At 37.3% G+C, this 17,568-nt stretch overlaps 1 protein-coding gene across 8 annotated transcripts in view; it reads left to right on the forward strand.

The window, feature by feature from the left end:
• LOC117175253 (15-hydroxyprostaglandin dehydrogenase [NAD(+)]-like) overlaps positions 1-17,568 on the forward strand; it is a 50,656-nt gene that overhangs the window by 18,068 nt on the left and 15,020 nt on the right. For 7 of the 8 annotated variants that reach the window (XM_033364983.1, XM_033364978.1, XM_033364942.1 and 4 more), the window contains one exon: positions 2,812-3,257. The exons of the other annotated variant lie outside the window; for it this stretch is intronic. In XM_033364983.1, the coding sequence (XP_033220874.1) occupies positions 2,812-2,845 (34 nt within the window). In that variant the 3' untranslated portion in view covers positions 2,846-3,257. Of the gene's footprint in view, positions 1-2,811; positions 3,258-17,568 lie in introns of those variants that run through there. 8 annotated transcript variants of the gene reach the window in all.

Below are 17,568 nucleotides of genomic sequence, written 5' to 3' on the forward strand. Positions count from 1 at the left end.
CACATGTGTGTGTGTGTGTGTGTGTGTGTGTAGGGGTGCGCATCAGAGATATTTGGTGCGTAAGGCTGTACAGTAGAAACCTGAGACATTCAGGGATTTACAGTAGATACTTAGAATATACATACATGTGCAGTAGTCTAATTTATCCCAACAACAAAAATACGCACTTCTATTTTCTATAAATACCTCACTTACCATATGTCTACACTGTGCAGCCATTTGCACTAAAGGAATCTACTGCACAACCTAATTTATTATAACATTATACTGATCAGCTATATGTCTTATAAATAATTATTGCGCAGATATGTGTCTCATAAACAGCTAATGTGCAGTTTATGTCCTATAAATATCTATTACACGGATCTATGTCTCATAAATACCTACTGTGCGGCCCTAAGCATCATATGTATACACGGTGCAGCCTTTCTTCCAATATGTCTCTATTTTGCAGCTCTGAGCACTGAATGACTCTATTGCACAACATAATGTGCAAAAACAGTGTATGGCACAGCCTGTTGTTTTGCAGATCTATATTGCGTATCCCTACAAATCTTAGATATCTACCGCACCGTTTAATTGATCACAAAAGTCTAATGCGCAGCTTTGTATTTCATAAAGACATACTGCGCAGGTCTTAGTGCCATTTATACACACTGCGCAGTTCTAAGTATAATATGAACCTACTGAGCAGTCACAGTTACCGTAAGTCTTTATTGCGCAGCTATGAGCGCCGAAGGACATTACTGCGCAGCATGGTGTACAAAAACAGTAAGAGACAGCCCTGTTGTTTTGCAGTTCCCTACTTCGCATCCCAACATATCCTACATATCTTCTGCGCAGTCCAATTTCTCACAAAAGTCTACTGCGCAGTTTTTAACGCCATAAATACCTACTGCACATGTACATTTCTCATAAATACATATTGCGCAGTCCTAAGTATCATATCTATCTACTGAGCGCCCTCACTTGCCATACGACTCTATTGCGCAGCTTTTAGCAGTACAGAACTCTACTGCACATCATGGTGTACAAATACAGTTTACGGCGCAGCCTTTTGTTTTGTAAATCTTTCCTGCGCACCCCTACATTTCTTAGATATATACCGCGCAGGCAAATTTATCAAAAAAGTCTACTGTGGAGTTTTGAGCCCCGTACACACACTATGCAGTTCTATTTCTCATAAAGTACTACTGTGCACCCCTAATTATTATACATATATACTGCGCATCGTTTCTAACGACATGACTCTATTGCGCAGATCTGAACACTGAATGGCTCTACTGCACACTATGATGTGCAAAAACCGTGTACGACACAGTCTGGTGTTTCGCAGATCTCTACTGCGTATTCGTACATATTTTAGTAATTTAATATTTAAGTAATTTCAAGAAAAAGCACAAAATACCTCAACTACAAAATACAATTTTTAGAAGTATTTCAAATAATATTTTAAAGTACTAAAATGTATTTTGTAGTTGTAATTGAAATACACAAGCTGAGTTGTATTTTCCCTGTGATTCCATGTGCCCAGCTTTAAGCGAGTTTTTCTGCATAAATTAGTTTAGAGCTTACAAATGTAATCCGATTTGAACATTTTGTTTTAAGAAGTTCAATTTAATTTTAGTTTTATGTAAAAACAATGATTGGTTACTATTTACAAAAATCCAAAGTAATGGTTAGTGTTTTATAAAAATTTAATAAACAAATGCGTATCTTAGCCATTTGGCTCTAAACACCTCTCTAAACTCTTTGATCGTTTAACAAGACTGCAACGTAGTTGATAACAATGATTAATATATACCATTTTTTAATACCTGATAATAATTGTTAATTCTTTAAGTAAATTTTATAAATAAATACAGGTTTTCGTCAATATTAAAAAAAACAGATTTAGTTGTTTAAACTAAATTAATTTTTACACACTTGGCAACATCCTTCGCTCATAATACTTTGTCAAAGAGTAATAATTGCTTATTTCAGGAAAAATATTGTAAAAAAATTTATAAACATTTTCACATTTTCACAACTTGAATAATCATCAATAAATGGATGTGATTCTTTGTAAGGAAATCGATGGCGAATGACTCAGTAAGCACCCTGTTTATTAGAAAATCTTGTCATATTACAAAATTGTCTTTTTAATTCAATAAATTTAATAAAAACACAAATAGGGATTAAATATTGAAAGTTAACCAAACCCAGAAAACAAGCACTGGAACTAAAGCCACGAATGATAGTATAAATTAAACTTACTTAAGAAACGGTTTGTCTCTCTTAAAAAATGATAAAATCGCGGATTTTGTAGTACAATTTTTTCTAAAAAGAGATAGACATATACATAGCAAGTCATTTAGAGTTATTTATGTTGCAAAAACCAAACCGCCCGTTTGAAAATGAACGAAAATCTTTATTTGTTCATAAAATATTCTTTAAAAAATAACTAATATTGTCGCCTGGCAAAGTCTCCTTATAAAAAGGGTCCCTTTAGAGTCATTGGCTGTTGATTTGGTAACAAAAAGCTACCTTCATATAACACAAAATTATTTTTGATTAATAAAGTATGAGAAGAAAAGGATTTTTCTAAATTTATTATGAATTGTGTTAAAGGAGCGAATTCTTTAGAGCACAATAGGTCTAGGGCATGCATTTTTTTTATTAAATTTACTTCAAAAATTCAAAATAACTTTAGAACAAATTTGCAACTATGCATTGTTTTTACGTATATCCGTAACCAAGAATTAAAGCATAAAGTATTCAAGTATTTCTAATCTTAAAGCAGCACTTTTACTGATAATATTCAAAATACAGTGAAACGCTTCTACTGCACCAGTGTTTGGGCTGACGGTGGGTTGGAACAAATCTGCCCTCTTCGCCTTTGATTGTTCACGCTTAAGTGCTCGCCTGAGTGACAACTGCAGATCCCGCGCAATCCGCGCAGCTCCTGTTACACATACCTACGACACGGCGTCAATTCTCGGAAGGACTATAGAAGGGAGGGATATTGAAGGATGCCACTGTACTTAAATTCTGCCTTTCTTTCCTAGTTATATGATAAAGTTTTGTCTAACGAGCCGATCACGCTCATGTTTCGCAACGTACTTTTTTCTGTACGTGCGTATAAAATGTTACTTTAAACGGCTGCTTAGCAAGCGCAAAATTATAATTTCCCTACGAAACCGTTATTGCAGCGTATTGAATCTTCATTTCACAGATGTTACTGATTATTTTTTCATTCAATAAAAATAAAAAATAAAACGAAACAATAGACAATCCGGAAATCTCAATTTTCTATTATTTTCAATAATTACAAAACCTATATAATACTACATCCTTTTCGGAGGCAATCGTCCATTCTGAAAAAGGATGGCTAGGTAAAGAAACGCTCCTTTTTAAATTATCTCGCGTTTCCTCAATATTTCTAGGAGATGATCTTTTTTGTTTGCAACGATGTTAGTTGTTCTTATAACAATTCGGTTATACAAATATTAAGCATTCAGAATTCCGCGTTTGCCTTGACGTCATGAGACACATATTCTTGGAACGGAGGAATTGATATGCACCCGCATGGAAATGATTCAATGGGTGAACCATGACTCAACAATGTCTTAAGTGTGGGTTAACCACAGGGTAAGCGTGGGTTAACCGCGGGGTAAGCGTGGAGTAAGCATAGGGTTAGCGTGGCTTAAGATTGTTCAAAGTTCACCCACGGTCGTCCCATGGTTATGAATAATGGGACATGCTTCAACAATGCCATCCTTCGCCCAAGAAAATCTTGGGTTTGCCAATAGTTTACACATCACTAAATGGTAAGTTCATTACCCGGGTGCACTGGGTAGCGCACCAGATAGTTTACCATGTATTCTATGAGAACTTTTTAACAATTTATAATTTGGGAATAACGAAAACAATTCCAAATGGTGAGTCGACGATCCGGGTGCACCGATTCGAGCATCAGGTACTTCATTACATATTCTACGAGAACTTTTTACAAACTTATGTTTTTTGAATAAAGAAAATAATTCCAAATGGTAAGTGAACGATACAGGTGTACCGGGTCGCGTACCAGGTACTTTATTACGTATTCTATGAGAACTTTAAAAAATTTAAATTTTGTGAATAACTAAAATAATTCCAAATGGTGAGTCGACGACTCGGATGCACCGGGTCGCGCACCAGGTTGCTTAGTACGTACTCTACAAGAACTTTTCCAGAATGTAAATTGTTCCAACAGCCAAAATGACTAAGAATTTGGAGTGGATGATCCGGTTGCAACAGATCAAGAATCAGGTCTTTTATTATGTCTTCTACGCGAAATTTTAAAAAACTTAAATTTTGTGAATGGCGAAAATAATTCCAAATGGTGAGTCGACGACCCCAGTGCACCGGGTCGCGCACCAGGTAGCTTAGTACGTACTCTACAAGAACTTTTTCAAAATTTAAATTGTTCCTGCAGCCAAAATAACTAAGAATAGCCGGCCGATGATCCGGGTGCAACAAATTAAGCACCAGGTCTTTTATTACGTATTCTACGCGAACTTTTTGAAAAATTAAATTTAGTGAATGACGAAAATAGTTCAAAATGGTGAGTCGACGACCCGGGTGCACTAGATCGCGCACTAGGCAACTTAGCACGTACTCTACAAGAACTTTTTAAAATTCTAAATTGTTTCAACAGCCAAAATTATTAAGAATTGCGAGTCGATGATCCTGATGCAACCAATCAAGCACCAGGTCGTTAATTACGTATTCTACGCGCACTTTAAAAAATTAAATTTGGTAAATAACAAAAATAATTTCAAATGGTGAGTCGACGATCCGTGTGCACCGGCGCGCGCGCCAGGTAGCTTAGCACGTACTCTACAAATTCTTTCTCAATCCGGGTGCACTGGATCGAGCACCAGGTAGTTTATTACGTATTCTTCGAGAACTTTATAAAAATATAAATTTCGTGAATAATTAAATCTGTTCCAAATGGTCAGTCAAAGATCCGGGTCACCGGTTCGCGCACCAGGTAGTTTAGCATCATAGTTACACGACGACACGGTGCACCGGATTGTTCACTATGTCATTGCAAATGTTATATACGTAGTTATTTTGTGTTTATTTCTAGTATTCATACCATCTGGTAGTTATTTTAGCTGTTGTAATAATGTAAATGTTTAAAATGTTGTAGTTGAATACTTGCTAAGCTGCCTGGTACGCGATCCGTTTCACCCAAAACGTCGGCTTACTATGGGAATTTATTTTAGTTCTTGGCATAATTTCAATTCTTAAAGAGTTCTCGGAAAGTACGTGCTAAGCCACCTTGTGCACGACCCGGTGTACATAGATCATCGACTCAATATTGGTAGATATTTCGGATGTTAAAAAAATTGAAATCCTTAACAAGTTCTCAAGAATGCGTTCTAACCTACATGGTGCGCGAACTGTTGCACTCGGGTCGTCGACTCACCATTTAGAATGGCATTTCAAGTTTACACGGCAAACCGATTACATCGCGGAATTCGTGCCTAGAGAAGACTCTCGAGCTCTCATTACCAATAAGTGCGAGATATAGAGGCAATAAAGTAAGGCAAAGGAGAAGTCGGCTTATAGTGACGCCCTATAGGACACCTCTCTGAAGGCTCTCGCTGTTAGTTGTCACACGGTGTTTTCCAGATCAGATAATAAGTCTGTTTTTCCAAAGCAGCATCAATGTCTATTTGCACCTCACAATTTGCAGATGAACCATTAAGATTTCTGAAAGAGAGAGGAAAAATCTGGGGGAGGCCGAATCGAAAGCTTTACGGTAATCGATAATTTGCAGATACACCTGCCAATGACCAGCTTCTCCCTACATGCTGCTACGCCTTTCTTTGAGCCGCGTTGTTCGTATATTTCTTGTCACACAGTTCCGATTGTCTGAACACTCATATAATTCAGGATAGCTGTGAAGATGTTATACATCGTGTTTAGAGAAGTGATTGGCCTGTAATTCTTTGGGCCAGCTAAAATGCCGACCTTTGCATTATTACTGTCCGCCCTTTCATCAACCGACTTTAAATATGAGGATAAAATGTTAGTCAGATTCTAGTGAGTTAAATGAAACTTCTTCTACCAGAAGGTCTAGATTTTATCTGGTCTCGGAATGAAATCGTTTTGTATGCGCCCTAATACTTTTTTTACTTCTTCGGAAGTGTTGGGTGGGTATTCTTGTCTAGCTTTTATATGGGCATTTCATAGCTCCTTGAACCTATTTATGTTATTTGAGTCTTCTTTTAGTGGATTCTGAACTTCGTAGACTTCTCTCCATAATGCTTCAAACTGCTCTGGTTTGGGCGGATGATCGGCAGTAACTGATCGGTCTTCAAAAGGGCTAGATGGGTCAGAAAAAAAACTATTGGTTTTCTCTGACCCACGTTTTTCTTCGCTCTAGACTTGTCATAGCCTCAGATTCTATCCGTATTATGTTAACCATATGCTGCCTGATAGTCAGCAGCGTTACTTGTTCACTGCGTATTAACGGATCCGCAGTTCGCGCACGAACTGTCTTAACATTGGCAGTGAAATCCCTGCTAGATGTTATGTAGTCAATCACACCCTAAATATGAGACGCGTACTGTCTTGCTAGCCGATTTTTGTGATGAGATGGTGCATTTGTCTTTGAGTATTATTATGAGTAGTTAGTTATATTTTACGGTTTGCATCTGTCAAATTTCTCTTTGCATTATAAACACCACAATTAATAATACAGTAGTCGTATTTTTCGGAAAAATGTCTGCAAAGCTCTTCATCCAGTTCAGCCAGATCTTTGGGCCTGCGCAAAACATGATTGTTGATGTTTTCCGGGTCCTTCCTCTTTTGCTATTCGGTGCCTGGTGCCTTTTCGTTTCGTAGCCATACAAGTATCATAGCACTCCAGCAGGTGGTTTCTAAGTTGATCCTTTCACTAGAAAGTATTGAGATTTTGCCGGTCATTCACATTAACTCTCTGCATTAAGCCTCTGTCTATTAAGTAGCATATTGTTGACAATCTTTCGCCAAGAGCGGAAGAAAAAAGAGTTAAAGATAGGTAAAGGAGAATTAAAAGTCTCTCTTGGACCTATTGCGCCTCTATAAGCAACTCCCTATTTTTGTGAAAAATCGATCTAAACCCAACGAGTTAGAAACCTTTTGGAGAGAGGGATACAAGATCCCGAAAACACTTATGTTTGAAGAAGCTAGGGATTATATCGTTCACTTCCAGGAGTTTTGCGTCAACGCCATAACACCTGAGGAGGAAAATCCATCTATCACTGCCGCAGAGGTAAAAAAAGAACTAGGGACACGAAAAACGTTTTCTTTGCACGACCAGATGGTATCAAGAACCTCTAGTAGAAGAAGTTTACTTCTACACATCAACATTTAGGTACGTATATTCACCTCATATTTAATTTAGAAACGCACATTCCTAAGTGGCTACTGTAACGGCGCATTACACTCCTGCCAAAAAAGGCGACTTGTCTAATCCAGAGAACTACAGGTCAACAACTCATTTGAACACACTGTATAAGATCTTTTAAGCGATCATGAACAACAGGCTTGTTCGAAGAATTGATGCTGTGTAGAAAAAGATGTACGAACAACGTGGCCTCCGAAAAGGTGTAGCGTGCTCTGAGAGGTGTAAAACTATCACTGATTCTTAACCTTAAAACCATGCCTACGTGCTGAAAACTGAATGACACCTAGGTGAGGTATCGTAAACGGAGACTGGGATACCTGGCAACCTCTTAAAGTATGCGGTACTCTACAGCATATATTAACCCTTTTCCCTAGCTGCTCAATGTAACAACAATGACAACACCAAACATACTTGGAGTAAGTGCGGTTCAAAACAATCTAACGCGCAGGGCTCTCTACAATTGATCAGACAACGGAGTTAATGCGATGGACCGGCAAAATCTCAATACTTTTTAGTGAAAGGATTAACTCAGGGACGACCTGCTAGAGTTCTATGATACCTGTATGGCTCCTAAACGAAAATGTTGCAGGGCGCGACTGCATGCTCTTTGCTGCAAGAAGCATCCAGTTCTCTCGCATTTTTCACATAAACCACTACGAAACCGTACACAGGAACTCCGGAAGAAGGGTTATATTAGCAAAGCGCATATTCAACTGCAGCCAGAACAATAAGGGAACAGTAAAAGAGAGGCGACACCGAGACCAACTCCACGCAGATACCCAATAGCAAAAGAGGAAGGATCCGAAGAAACATCAACATTCCTGTCCTTCTCAAGCCCAAAGATCTGGCTGAACTGTATGAAGAGCTTTACAGATATTTTTCCGAAAAATCCTACTGGTGTACTATCAATTGTTGTGTGTATAATGCAGAGAGAACTTGCACAGATGCAAACCGTAAAACATAAATAAACTGCTGATAATAAGACTCGAAGACTAATAAACCAACTCATCACAAAGATAGGCTGGGCAAGACAGTACGCGTCCCAAATTTAGTGCGTGATTGACTACATAACATCTGGCATGGTTTTCACTGCCAAGGTTTGGACAGTTCGTGCGCGAGTTGCGGATCCGTTATTACACAGTAAACAAGTAACGGTGCTTACCATCAGGCTGCATATGGTTGCAATAATACGGATATAATCTGAAGCTATGAGTAGTCTAGAGCGAAAAGAAAGTTGGGTCAGGGAAATCCAATAGTTTTTCTCTGACTCATCTAGCCTCTTGAAAGACCGATCAGTTACTCTCGATCATCTGCCCAAACCAGAGCAGGTCGAAGCATTATGGAGAGCAGTCTACGAATTTTGGAATTCACTGGAAGAAGACTCAAAGAACATAAATAGTTTCAAGGAACTATGCAATGCCCTTATAAAACCTAGAGGAAAATGGCCATCCATAACTTCCGAAGAAGTAAAGAAAGTATTAAGAGACATAAAAAACTATTTCATTCCGAGACCAGATAATATTCTGGTGGGAAAAGTTTCATTCAACTCACTAGCATCTAACCAACGTTTTCTTCTCATATGTAAAGTCGGTTGATGGGAGGGCGCACAGTACTCCTGCCAAAGATAGACATCTGAGCTGGCCCAAAGAATTACAGGCCAATCACTTCTCTAAACACACTGTATTATATTTTCACAGCTATCCTAAATGATTGAATTGTTCAGACAATCGGACCTGTGTGGCAACAAATATAAGAACAACGCGGCTCAAAGAAAGGCGTGGCATGATGTATGGAGGAGCTGATCATTTATAGATGTGTCTGAAAATTATCGATTACCTCACCATGTGATGATCTGTTTTACCCCTCCCTATTAATTGTCTCAGCAGACGCTTCAGCCTAGCAATAGTCAGGTTTTAAGAAAAAATTAAGACATATCTTTTAATTCACAACATGGTATAAAAGTATTTATTACCCTACTAATTGTTACAATTATAACTAAGGACCTGCTGTTCTGTCTGGCGAATGCGTGAAAGTGTATATTTTTGTGTAAGTGTGCGTATGTATATGCGGAGATTTTAGTGCTAAGTGTAGTTGTCGCGTGGCGTGGTTACTTTTTTAAGTGTGTATATGACGAGTGTGTCCGGTAATACTAGTTTGCCTTATTTGTAGTCTAATGAAATTCAGAAAAGAATATTGAACGGTGAAAGAAAAAATAGAATCCCCTTACACTCTATTCCGGTTTCTGAAATTATAATTTAAGAGAGAACATTGTAAAGTGTGAATATGGAAATCGACATTAATCGGTTTTTTACAAATATCGGTGCCCTAAATCTTCCCCTCTGCGGTAGTTACGGTAATTTCGGAAAGAGACGTTGTGGTAAGTGAAAATGGTATAGTATGGTACAATCGTTGTGTCAGTAATGTGTCGGTAAGTCTGTGATAAATTGTAACCATAGGTGCGCCTATAGGTTAGCATTTATATCGGTTAAATTTGGGTTTACAGGTGCACCTGTCGGGTGCAATATACGATTGACATTTTTTCTTCTAGTCAATCAGAAAATATTTTTCTGGATGTCGATAAATTCGGAAATGTTGATAAATAATAACTACGGGGACTCCTGTCTGTTAATCCTTATTTCTTAGATTGTTGTAACGAATAATGCGCTTGTTCTTTACAGAAATTGTATACGCATTTGGAAGGTTAACATAGTCGGTTAAATCGGTGATATCGGTGACATCAATAAAGCGCAAAATGGCAACTAGAGGTTCCTCTATTGACTGACATGTCTGCGGCTTCCAACATTGGCAATCACAGGTGCTACTTTTGAATAGCAATTTTTATTTGCAAGAAAAATTTGAGAATGGCAAGTGAAGGTGCTCCTATTTCTTGTGATTCTCATCGTTACTCCCACTATCATAGGTGCACCTTTTGGTAATGAAAGCACGAGAGTCTTCTCTGGGCACAAATTCTGCGATGTAATAAGTTTGCCGTGTCAACTTAAAATTGCGTTCCTAGTGTCGTGCAATTTCTTAAATTGGTTAGTCTGCTTAATGGTTGTCGGTTCGCTAGAGGTTGGGATCGAGGCTCGCTAGGGTCGGTGATAGGAGTCCGGTTGACGTGTGCGTTAGTACTGCACGCGTGTGTAACCTTTCGTTGAAACCATTCAGATAGTTAATTAAGAGTCAAACGTGGAAATCGAGAGCATAAGGTCACTCATGCATTTTGCGTGGATGATCTTAAGATATATGCTGAAAGCAAAAAGCAACTACACCTAGCTCTAGAGATGGTCATCTTGTATTCTAAGGATATTGGAATGGATTCTGGATTAGAAAAGTGCACCTACTTCCATTTAAACCGAGGAAAACCTAATGGCATCTCGATTACCCTGAGCTTGTCGACGGAAGCGCTTTACGATTCCTTCGCGCTGGGTCAACCTGTGCATACCTGAGCGTGCCAAAGACCCGCATTTAGGATGTGACATGTATAAAGGTGACTCTTCGAACCAGTTACAAACGTCTCATCCGGCATTGAATGTCGTCACAACAGGATTATTCCGAATATAGCACATATAGTCGAAAATGGACAGGAAACAAAGGAAACCAAAAAGGACATCAAACTTCCTAAAACTGACACAGCTCAATTAAAGTTCGATTTTGATGCTCTAAATATCAAATTCAGCACATCCAAAGCAGAGCAGAAAAAGCTGAAAAAAATCATCAGGTATTAGAGAAAAAGTGTGGTTCACTCAAGCTATATGTTAACTTTCTTCAGCGACAAGACCCATCTGCGTTTCAGTTCTAGCAGATGGAAACAGGGGGTTCTAAAGAAACGCGCAGTATTGAAAGAGTTAAACCTTTCTGTCACACTTGATAGATAACCAGAGGAAAAGCAAGAACGGTGAGCCCTATACCACACTGCCACTAAGCTAAAAAATGCGGGTATTCACGAGTTTGTTAAGGGTAGCAGTATTATGCTGGAGGACCGTCATCTCTCTGTCCCGGAGGCCGAATACCTCCTTAATGAAAAGGGAAATGAACCAATTTTCACCGAAACACATTCATCGTCAAGAAGCTAATCCAAAATAGGACAAAAGCGAATGACGGATCGATCGAATAGCACCATGGACTCCTTTATAGGAGAAATTTCTTCAAAGCCGGAAAATCCTCAGTCTAAAGCCTGGCATCTTTTTCTGGAATACTCGCAGCCTTTGCATTTTTCTGAAATCGCAACTTACGCACTCAGCTCAGAGATCATCTGCCGGTACGAGACATGGGTGACTTTATAGAAATTAGAATGCCCTATTTGGATACTTGATCATATCGCTATTGTAAGTAATGCACAACGTTCTGCTAGAATATGCCGCCCCAGTAAGTGTTTAGCAATTTTTACAAACAAAGCTCTATTTAACTTTAAAATTTTATTAATTTTTCCTACTTGTATTTTGGTTAAATGTTGGCGAAGGGCATTTTAATTTATTGTGGGTAATGTTTATTTTAAACCATCTATTAATGCTAAGCTGTTCGAGTAGACATTTGAGAAGGACCTTTCCGTGGTTATATTGAGTTATCCAGATTTATCAATGTTTGTAGGAGGCGGTTTTCATGCTCGTGTCGGAAACCCAAATGACCTAAAAGGGTTGTTCCTCCCCGAAAATTTTGCAGCATTGTATAGGCGAAGATCATTGGATTCTGAACTCAACGCAAGATGAAAGGTTCTTATTCATATTCTTGAGAGTGGTGAGCTCATGATATTAAATGTGAGATTCCATAAATATTTACCAAGAAATTATACTTTTCTTGAATTTCAGGGTATGAGTTTTAACGATCTTGTTGCGTGTAATATTGTCGTAATGGACCTGATTTCTAATTTTGAAGGACTTCAATTGCTTACGACATCTGACCATCTGCACATCGGTGCTCGTAACGATTGCCCCGAACTCTTCTACGCATGCGTCGCGCTCAGTCTCTGATTCGTTGCTGTTCGCGCGCAATTTGAAATGCTAAAAAATAAGATTTTTATTGTTTATTATTAATAATGTCATTTTAACTTATATAAATGCTTATCAGAGCTATATTACGGAAGCTTGATAGAAATAAACATTGATTAAGTTTATACTGTGTAAATAAAAAATATGCTTTGGTTCTCACTTGTATTTTTCTTGAATATTTTTCATTATTCGAAAATGTTGTTCATCAAAGTTTATAAAAATATTAAAATGCATTGACAATCTTGTTTTTCAATAAAAATGTTTAACAATAGAAATTTTATTTCATAGCAATTCAAATTGCACGCGAACAGCAACGAATCAGAGACCAAGCACGACGCATGTGTAGAAGAGTTCGGGGCACTCGTTACGAGCAGTGCTTCCGATTCGCGTTGATATTTCGTATTTCATACAGATGGACATAAGCGTAAATAAGGACACATTTTTTTTGTACGATAAAATAATTTGAAATGGAAACCGCACATGTAACTCTATACATGAAATGTCTATTTCTGCGAACTCTGCGTACTCTAATGGCGAAATGAATTCCCTAAATAATAATTTAATTTTCAACAATCTCATCTGTCGCCGATCAGTTGAATTAACTTGCAAAGCCTAAATGGCACACTCTAGGTAAGAAAGCTTGGGATGATAAAGAATGTAGAGTCACGCTTTGTAGGCTTCGGCAATTTTTAAATGCCTTTAAAAGTTTGGGTTTTTCCGATACGGAGGGGCCAAAATATCTAGAAATCAAAGGATCTTTTCTGGAGTGACGTAGGACTGTGATATCTTGATTGATGAAATTAAAGCGTCTTTATTGAAATGTAAATGCAATGAAGCGCTGGGCGAGGATGGGATTTCCAATGAATTTTTCAAAAACCTTCCAGAAAATTGGTTAGAGTACTTAGGGCGCCTTTTCAACGGGATCTGGGCTAAGAAAAAAGTTCCAGATAGCTGTGCGAAAATACATGCATTTATGTTGTATAAAAAGGGTAATAAATCTGTCCTTCATAATTACCGAAGAACTGCCCGGATAAATAGTATTACTAAGATATTCTTTTAGATAGTGTTGACGAGATTAACTGCGTGGGTCAATGAGTTGAACATTCTCCCAGAAAATCAAGCCGGCTTCAAGCAGGCGTCAATGATAAAAATATAGTCTTGTTCATAAAGAAAGTTTTGATGGTCCTTGTAGTTTTAAGGGCCCCATGCATGAGATACCCGTCCTCATCCTCACCTTTTTTCTTCCGTGTTTTCAGGTAGCTAGCGTGTTGATTAATTGGAGTTTTCTTCATGTTCTCCCTCATTTTGCTGGGCTATTCAACTTCTCTTGCGAGATTTTAGGCGACTTTAGGGGCCCGGTTAGCGCCCACCTTACTAAAGAACTATATACGTATATGTACAATGCATGCATATACGTGTACGTATATATTCAGAAATAATGAGCCTACTATAACGAGATGTAACAAACCACGATCGCAATGTAAAAAGCACGGAGGAAAGACAATTTTAAAAATTTTTAACAATAAGTTTTAAGTGTGTGGCAAAATGTGACGGGAAAGTATGGAGGCTTGCAGAGAATTATCCTACGAAGAATTGCATGCTTAAGACATATGGTTTTGACACCCCAAACACTCCCCTACGAGTCCCTCAAAATTTCTCTTATAACCAACAATGTCAATCCTTTACGAAACCGACATTTTGAGCACTATATTCTCGTGTTTTTTTTTACTTCGAATAATTTATGTTGGTCTATTTGACCATTTATCAACATGGGTTATAAAATTTTTATTATTTATACAAAATCGATATTCAGTTGGTTTGAATTCCTTAAAATATTCCAAATTCCTTGAGTTTGTTCAATAATTGAATTCCTAAAATTCTTTGACGTTCTTAAATTGCCTGAATTCTTTAAATTCTTCCAATTCCTAGAATTCTTTGCATTACTAAATTTATTTGCATTCTTTCAGTTCTCTGAATTCCCTTAATTCTCTAAATTATCCAAGGTCCATGAAATTATTGAATTCCTTCAATTTCCTTATTTCCCAGAATTACCTGAATTCCCTTAAAATACCTTATTTCCCAGAATTACCTGAATCCCCTTAAAATTCATGAATTCCCAGAATTTCTTGAACATTTTTTGAATTCTGTGAATTCAAGGAACACAGTTCAAGGAACTTAAGGAATTCAGATAAATAAAGGAATTCAGATGCTTTAAAAAATTCAAGTAATTTAGAGAATTCAAGGACTTCAGAGCACTCAATGAATTTAACGAATCGAGGGAATTCAAGGAATCCAGGTAACTCGAGAAATCCAAGCAACGCAAGAAATTCAGGAAATTCAATCAATTTATAGATTTCAAGAAATTTGGAGAATTGAAGGTATTAAGAGAGTTGAAGGAATTCAGAGAATTTCACTGATCCGAAGAATCCTATGAGTACAAAGAATTAAGAATCCTGTATTCTGCATATTCTCTGAATTACTTAATGTCTGCAAATTCCTGAAATTTCATAAATACCCTAAATTCTCAAGAATCCTTAAATTCCATGAATTTCACAAAATCCATGAATTCAAAAATTTCTAGAAATTGCCCTAATTCTATAAATTACCAAAATTCTATTCCCCGAATTCCTTAAATACCCCGAATCAAACAAATTTTCTGATTCTGTGAGATAACCCGGGTGGAAATTTAAGTCGGGGGCTGGCCAGTCTACAGCTGGAGATCCCGGCTTTAAGTCGGGAGCTAGCCGGGGTTTCTGGTGGGAATTCGACCAGCATAGTCACGCTGCGCTGCCCAGCGCCCGGCCATGGATCATGGCCAGGAACTAGCTGGGAGCTGCCCGGGGATTTCGACCGTGGCCCGGACAAGTTTAATTGCTGCTTTATTCGATTTAAACAATTCGTGTTTCAATTGGATGAAGAGCATCTGTCACTGAGTTGGGAAATCAATTTGATTATTTTTTACTGTAGAATTAGAGCATATTAATACATAAAATTCCACACGCCCAGCACACAGGCAACATTAACTATTTTCACGTAGTCTTTGAGAGACAAAAAAGATTTAAAAAATAAATATTAAATGATTGCGAGTATTTTGACTTGAAATATTAATAGTCATGTTTATAGTAAATACATATATTACATTTTTGGACATTATATTATAAATAAAATTTCTAACGCTGCGGGGTATCGAACCTACACATATCTATACCTAAATCTGACGCCTAACAGTCGAAAGTGCGAACCATTGCGCTAAACCGACAAGTTGAAACTCGTTGAAAAATCCATCCTCATAAGGTACAGTTCAGAAAAGTTAAAATACCAACTTTTAAGTACTCTTTTTCTAATTATTTATTATTATGTGGCGTTATGTAAATGTAAAGTACACTAACATTTAACAAGAATATCAGTGAAATACTTTTTAAATAAATAATTTAAATCGATAACAATTATTCTTCGCGTAATATTTTGTTTTTTACCGTTTCAGATTATTTTACAACTTTTTACAATGACAGGAAATGTAATTTTTTATGAATATTTAAAACTTTCAACGACGTCACTCAGAAAATCAATCGTGAACGTTGAAAATTTCTTAATGATAAAAGTTTCTTGGCTTTCGTGTTAGGTTTGATTTTAAGGTGTTTTATACTATTTTACAACGTTTAAGATTGATATAAAATGTAATTTTTTTCTGAACATTTGCAATTTTTCATAAAGATGGAACTTAGATTTTTTTCTTAAAAATAAACAGTTCGAATTTTAAAAAATTGTCTTTGAATTTTTGTCACAAAATGCATGGTTTGAAAGTCTAAACTCATGAAACCTTAAAATTTGTGGTGTGAAAAAAATATTCACCCAATATATTTTCACGCGTGGATCATCCATGCGGGTATACGTATCCATTTTTTAATGAAATCATGAAAGTAATTAAGTTATAAACAAATTTCGACAATTTTATTATTGCTCATCTGCGCTCGGCCAGCTACCGTCTCAACATACGATCATAAGATTTGTCCGATCAGAGCCCAGTCAACCCCCGACTGGGGTCTTGACATAAATTTTGTCCGGCGGGTCCCCGACCAGCGCACGGCTAGGCTCTTAAAAACAAACATAGCCCGGCCAGTCCCCGACCAGAAAGCTTGTTGTACCAGGGCTAACCCAGGCTTTTTCCACATGGGAATCTAATATTAATGATTCTATCATAAATTTACAAAAAGGCCTTTTCCCACGGTAGATATACGTAAAACTTTATGGGCTTTTAACAACCCTTAAAAATGATTTTATTTCAATATAAAAAATGCCGGCTTACATTTTTTTGCATTTAAACAAATCTGGGAGATGCTAGCAAGAAAATTAAAAAAAACATGGACCACCCAAATAAATAAACCTTTAGATTTCACTAGCCAGTGACAAAGACAAATGTGTAGCCCGCCCATTTCAAAAAGAGATGTTCGTATATCTATAATAATTTGGAAGGAATATTTTCATAAAAATAGCCTTGAAGATAATTTTAAAATAACGGTTAGAAAGTTAGCATGGTCCTTTGCATCATAATCGAATAATTATAACTGTTGAACATTTATTACACTTAGATTTAAGGTAGTAGCCCGGTGTGACGGGGTAAAAAAATTCACTTTTTTTACATTTTTCATAAGAAAAACATATCAAAAATATATTCCAAAGATTTCAGACCGAGATTTTAAATATTTTTGAAGTTAGAGCTAAAAGATGAGAGCGCGTTGTAGTGTGTATAGAAGTATGTCGACGCGCCAACAGTAACGTCAGAAGATGGAACTAGCAATACATATAGAAGTCTGCTTTTTGCTATTGCGATTTTCTGTAATCAAAAACATAGCCGCATATTTTTCGCTATATATATTGACACGTGATAATTGTATGGCAACTAAGTGGCCATAGGTGTGATTTACCGCGGTTATACTCAAAGCATGTATAATTTTTGAATGACGGTTGCTCCCAGTGGGACCCTACGATGGTTGTTTAACCCTTAATATATATAACCACCACTATATAACCACCTATCTCACGGTTGTGAGACGTGATTCTGACTGAAATTTTACCCCGATTTCGCTGGAAGCGGGTGCAATTTTTCAGATTAGCACCCGCTCCCGGCGAAATCCTGCGGTTGTCCTTATGACAAAT

This window comes from Belonocnema kinseyi, chromosome 1 (genome assembly GCF_010883055.1).
Source record: "Belonocnema kinseyi isolate 2016_QV_RU_SX_M_011 chromosome 1, B_treatae_v1, whole genome shotgun sequence".
Lineage (NCBI taxonomy): Eukaryota > Metazoa > Arthropoda > Insecta > Hymenoptera > Cynipidae > Belonocnema > Belonocnema kinseyi.